This window comes from Puma concolor, chromosome B3 (genome assembly GCF_028749965.1).
Source record: "Puma concolor isolate L17-30 chromosome B3, mPumCon1.1.hap2, whole genome shotgun sequence".
In the NCBI taxonomy this organism is placed as follows: Eukaryota; Metazoa; Chordata; class Mammalia; order Carnivora; family Felidae; genus Puma; species Puma concolor.
The window spans coordinates 103,195,312-103,201,311 of record NC_141672.1 but is presented as its reverse complement, the minus strand read 5'-3'; the positions used below and the strand labels follow the sequence as shown (position 1 = coordinate 103,201,311).

Here is a 6,000-nt window from a genome sequence, read left to right as displayed (position 1 = left end):
TGGTAAAGAGGACATGCTTTGGGCAGGAGATTTAGGACCATGTGATTTAAGCTGCACGCATTTAGAATGGCCAAAGCCTTATCTGCGACAAATTTTTAAACAATTCAGAAAAAATGCCATAGGCTACGTCTTTCCTTTCTGGGCTTGAAGGTTTTACATCTGTTTTGATCACTGGTGGCTGTCGCTTGTTGGGACTTTGCTTTCGTTTACTTGGGTGATGTCGTGCACCACCCGAGGCAGAAAAAAAAAGAAATACAAATCTCCCTTTCATGCGAAGTTAAGACAAAAGCGGCCTCTTAACATCCTTCACTCTCCCGTTTTAGCCTTGGGGACGGTCATTAGCAGCGATAAGAACTAGGGAGCCCGGTTAGCTCTGCGGAGCTGCTCTCTCGTTGGAGGGGCGGGACCAGGAGAAACCCCGCCTCCCAAACCCAATCCCAGCTCTCCGCCGGCGGACAGGAAGCGGCGGCAGGCCTAGCAGCCCGGGAACCGGGCCCCGTGCGCATGCGCCCGCCCCTGGGGTGCCTGGGGGAGGGGGAGGGTCGGGAGGAAGGGGTGCGGCTGGGCCTGCTGGTTGGGCACCGGTGCGTCACGTGGTGAGGAAGGAGGCGGAGGCCCCAGGCTCGGGGGAGGGAGGTAGAGAAGAGGGAAGGAACGCGGGGAAGGAACGCGGGGAAGGGAGGAAGGAAACGAACGAGGGGGAGGGAGGTCCCTGTTTTGGAGGAGCTGGGAGCTTTGCCGGCCCCTGAAGTGGAGCGAGAGGGAGGTGCTTCGCCGTTTCTCTTGCCAGGGGAGGTCCCGGCTTCCCGTGGAGACTCCGGACCAAGCCCCTTCAGCTTCTCCCTCCGGATCGATGTGCTGCTGTTAACCCGTGAGGAGGCGGCGGCCGCGGAAGATGGTGTTGCTGAGAGTGTTAATTCTGCTCCTCTCCTGGGCGGCGGGGCTGGGAGGTGAGGCACGACCCCGAACGCCGGGGACGCCTTGACCACCGCGGACCGCGCGGCGGCAGCGGCGGCCGGGTCGAGCGGAGCCCAGTCGCGCCGCGCGGCGGGCGCGTCAGTCAGCCCGGCCGGCCGGCGGCGCCACTCCGGCGCGCAGCACTCCCGGCTCCCTATTGTCCCCCGCGCCCCGACCGCGTTCCCTTCCGTGGCGGGCCGTGGAGGCTCCGAGCCTCCGCCGAGGCCTTCCCTACCCCCACTGCCCCGGCGCCACGGGAAGCGGGGGTCGCCTCCCAGAGAAATAGTCTGGAGATCCGAGTCGCCGGGCGTGAGCCTTGGAGCCCAGGCCGGGGGCTCCATACCTCCAGCCTGCTCGCCGGGTTGCCGGGACGGGCAGTCGCCGCGGGGCCGGCAGTCTTTGCCTCCCTCCTTCCGTCCCCAGCATCTGCCCTGTGGGGGATTCTGGAGTCCGCTCCACCGCGGGGAACCGCCGCGCAGGCTCGTGGGAAGTTGCGATGTGTGCGGCGGGGCTGATGTATTGTTCTTTACCCCGCGCGGCGATCCAGACTGACCCGGTTCTGCAGAGGGGCAGCCCGTGGAGGGGTAACAGTGGTCCCCTGCTTGTCTGAGACGAGTCGCTTCCGCTGTCGATAGTGCCCTGCCTCTGCCCGAGTGTTTGGAGACAGCTCTCAGGAGGGTGTGTTTATGCTCAGTGAAAACATTCTGTTGCCCAGGGGAAAGGGTTTGGTGGGGAGAAAGGTAAGCTGTTTCGGGATGTTCTTTGATCTGCAGGTTGGATTGTGTCTGTTAGAGGGACACTCCCTGGGTGACCCACAACTTGAGTTTTCTTAAACTCTGAGGTGGAGTAGACGAACAGTGTAGTTAGTGGGTTGTCAGACTGTAGCAACTATCCCACCCCGCAAATTGGAGTTAAATTTACCGTAAGCGGATACTTTCTTGATAACTCGGGTTTTGAAGACGATTTTTATTTCCAGCGTATCCTAGGACCGGCTGCATTGTTTTGTTGTTGTGTAAAGGGCTTTATTTCAGGTAAAGTTTTTGACTTTGCCCAAAGTATACTTAAAACACCTCAAAGTGTGTTTAAAAGCACTGAATTAAAAAAAATTCCCGGAATGCTTTGCATGAGTATAGCCTAATGTGATCGCTTAGAAAATGCTGTATATTTTAAGTAGTGCGTTGTTTCTGTTCTTTGACACTTTAACTTGGCGATTGCAGAGCCAAGTGTATTTTCGACTTGAGTTCTACTTAGTCGGAGAATGATACTTTGTAGGTACATATTTGTTGTAGTTTGTGGTGTTCTTTTGTTAGATAACACATTTTAGATTAAGAGCTTCTAGTAGATGTTTGGTTTTAAGAAGTATCATGTGCTACAAACTCTTATAAGGGCCTTTTCACTTAACATTTGTATTTACGTTCTGTATGTGGCTTCCAACAAATCATTTTTCTGTCTGTTCTATTTGTGATTATAGTCAGGTGTTGGAGTCTTGATTTCTAGAAGGTGGTAAAAAGTAAGACAAACACATGAGGTACTTTAAACTACTGAGGAGTGGTAATATATAAAATGACTTTTGTTTTTAAGGAATGAAACAGTAAGAATAGAAACTGGTGTAGCCTGATGGTTGAAGAAAAAGTGAATTAACGGCATAATCTTTGTGGGTTAAGACCCTTCTTACACAAAAATCTAAATTCAAAACTCTCGAGTCATTCAGAAAGTATCATTGCATTAAACATTAAAAGGTTACTTACTTTTTGATTTTTTTATGTTTATTTTAAGCAGAACTTAAAGACACTAATAAGAAACTTCCATTTTAAAATTAGCATCAAAGACTTTGGGCATATGGAGATATTTGTGATTTTATTGTGATAGGAACTACCTTTAAATATGAATTTGAGCTATTTATATTTATGGTCAAGTTTGTAAGAAGTTTATATGATGATGATACGCAGAATAGAATACATTCGAATTGAATGTACTTGTTTTAGCGTATGAAAGAAATGAATATGTTTATGTATATTAGGAGAAGTTGGATTTAACTTTAAAGTATAGATTTAACTTTAAAGTATAGATCACTTTTACGTTCTTAATAAATGGTTTTAGTTGCTTCCCCCATTTTGATTTGCCAATCATTGTTTTGCATTAATTTTTTCTTTTAATATGACAAGTGGAAAGTTGGAAGAGAGAATGAAAGTGTTTAGAATCCTAAAACTTCAGCTTTCCTAAGGCTGTTCATTTCTAACATATGTCTCAGTCCATTGTATTTGTAGGAAGATCCCGTAAAGTTTCCAGAGTTAGTGTCTTAACAGACATGTATTCAAATGTCTACATAAAAATCTTTTCTTTATTATTCGTAACGGTAGTAGAAATTTATTGAAACTATTCTGAGTAAATACAGTGCAAGGAATTTTTATGTACATGTGAGTATTACTTTTTAACACAAATATTTTGGAGAGTTGTTGTCTTTTCTCTTTTTAAAAATTAGTGTGTTTGAGAGGAGCAAAGATATTTTAGCCCTAGCAGTATTCAGGCCAATAGTACTTGATGAAATTATATATGAAATGAAGTTTAGAGTGTGGCATGTTTTTTTATATTTAAAAATCCAGTGTAAATGATTTGCTTTGTACCATGCATTCTCTAGAAATAAGTTTTCTGGAAGTTTGGCCAACAGTATTAAAAGTATCAAAGCTTAAGCTTAAGCAATTTCTCTCACTTCTATAAGGGTCTATGAAATTAATGAGAGACAGATTTTTTTTTTTGTTTTTTTAGTCTCTGTCTTTAAGAGTTCTGACTGTTCATCTTTTTAACTTGAGATTGGTAATCCAGTTAGCTGTATCATCTTGAGGCACATTCAAGTCATGCCCTGCATTAACTATGTCTTCTCTGTACGGGAGCTCTCTGAGTAGCAGGGGTTGAGGGAAAATGGGCATAGCAGGCACCTTTGTTTTCTGATGTTCTTTTTATAACTTGTTTAAGATCTGGGGTGTTTCTTATCTGATCTCTTTTACATTTTACAAAGAACTTGCAGGGTTAAGGAGGGGGAGGAAGGGACATTTCTCTGATGTCTTTTGTGTGTCTGATACTGTGTTAGGAGTTTCGCTTGTCAGCATTTATGAGAGAGTGGTGATATTTTACAGTTGAAGGAATAGGCTTGATGAAATAATTTCTTGAGCATCATCCACCTGCTGAGTGGTGAATTAGATCTTCAAACCCAAGCCAGCTTAACCTCAAAGCCTGAACTTTTTACCCATTGCCCCCTCATAGCCTTTTTGAAAGCAGTTTTCACATATTAGCTCAAAGGTGGCCCCTGGACTAAAACACCTTAGAGATGTGTTTTGTTTGATTTGCGGTGTCGTTAGATTTCAACTAGTTCTCAACATTGAAAAATTGGGAAATTTCTCAATGAAATTTGTGAATTTCTGGAATTTGGGGGGAAGAATTGGAAACCTCAGGCTCTTCTGGGCCGCATTCCCATTGTCTGTAGCAGAGTGGTGGAGAGCAGTAGCTGTTCTTTTTAGACTGGGCATGTGCTACCAGTCAGTGCAGTTACTATCAGTGCAGTTGCTGGTAATACACTTGGCCTGCTTCACTCATTTTTGTTACTGGTGTGGATCCTGTGAGTATGCTGTTTGCATCTCTGCCTTGGCTTCAGCTTGCATAGATGAACCCAATCTTTTAAAAATATTTTTTTGACTGTAACCTCTTATCCAACTTTTATTATATTTTTTTGTAATTCTTTATTTCTTCAGTAGTCTTAAAAATTTGTTAGAAGCTTTGGCATACACAGTGCTTTTTTTTTTTTTTTTTATGTACCATTAGATTATTTGGTATTAAAAAAATTCCTGTTTCCATGATAACAATTTGAAGGTCTTTTTTTTTTTTTAATTTGTTTTTTAATGTTTGTTTATTTTGGAGAGAGAGAGCACGAACAGGGAGGGGAGGGATCCAGAGAGAGACACATAATCTGAAGCAGGCTTCAGGCTCTAAGCTGTCAGCACAGAGCCCGATGTGGGGCTTGAACTCACGAACCGTGAAATCCTGACCTGGGCTGAAGTGGGACGCTTAACTGACTGAGCCACCCAGGCACCCCAACAATTTGAAGGTCTTAAAGAATGATGGTTATAATTTTTCTGAATCACTTTATTTCAGTGAGCAAATAAGAAACCATTTCTTTTTCTACTTGGATGAGACTCAGAAAAAAGTGGTTGAGGGTCATGTAAGTAAAAACTTAGGCTTCCTTTCTTTTAAGGACAGGTTATAAACATAAACTCTGCCTTTGAATTCATAAAATGAAATGGAGTAATACATTCAGCAATAAGCTACATGTTCCAACATTGTTGGGAGATGACAGTGACAGGTTCACATATGGGAAGATTCCCAAATAACAAGTCTCTGGGACTTAGACTTGTAAAATTTTGGCAATTTTTGATGGAAGTTTTTCCAAGATGTATTACACATTTACTGTGTCCTTAAAATGGTCTGACTTTAATCTTTTTTTAAAGGATTGAGGATTAGTATAAAGAACAATTGTTCTTGTTCTTGGTCTGTATTGTCATTTCTGGTTTTTTGTTTTTGTTTTTAATTTTCCCAGAAGCAATTAAAATGGGTATTCTAAGTGATTGTGCTTTTTATTTTTGTACCTAGTTTCAATAGTATTTCCAACTTTTTCGTTAGATTTCCTGACTTTCTTGCAAACTTTTAGGATATCACCTTCTAATTAGTTGTTCCTAATACATTTTCTTTGGGGAAACTAAATAACTATACTTGATACATTTACACACAAGGTGGAATGAATAAGTTCTGCATCTTCTATGGAATACATGTACATGAGCTTTGTATATATACATATATATGTGTGTGCGTCTGTGTGTATATATGTATATATGAAAAATATATATCTATATCTATCTATCTATCTATCTGTCTATCTATCTATTTTAACATATGTGTTTGGTTTGGGGAGTTTAGTGTTGGGGTTGTCTTGTTCTGAACAATTAGGATGATGTTGTACCAATGTATTTTGCTAGTTAAAGAGAGGCAGGGTAG

General features: G+C 42.8%; 1 protein-coding gene across 3 annotated transcripts in view; it reads left to right on the top strand.

The window, feature by feature from the left end:
• Positions 1-631: 631 nt before the first annotated feature.
• The window catches only part of ADAM10 (ADAM metallopeptidase domain 10), a 133,011-nt gene continuing 127,642 nt past the window's right edge, over positions 632-6,000 (top strand). Inside the window, exon 1 of one of the 3 annotated variants that reach the window (XM_086710795.1) lies at positions 632-950. In XM_086710795.1, the coding sequence (XP_086566921.1) occupies positions 896-950 (55 nt within the window). In that variant the 5' untranslated portion in view covers positions 632-895. Of the gene's footprint in view, positions 951-1,467; positions 1,636-1,672; positions 1,698-6,000 lie in introns of those variants that run through there. The other 2 variants (XM_086710796.1, XM_025918758.2) reach the window with 2 other exon arrangements.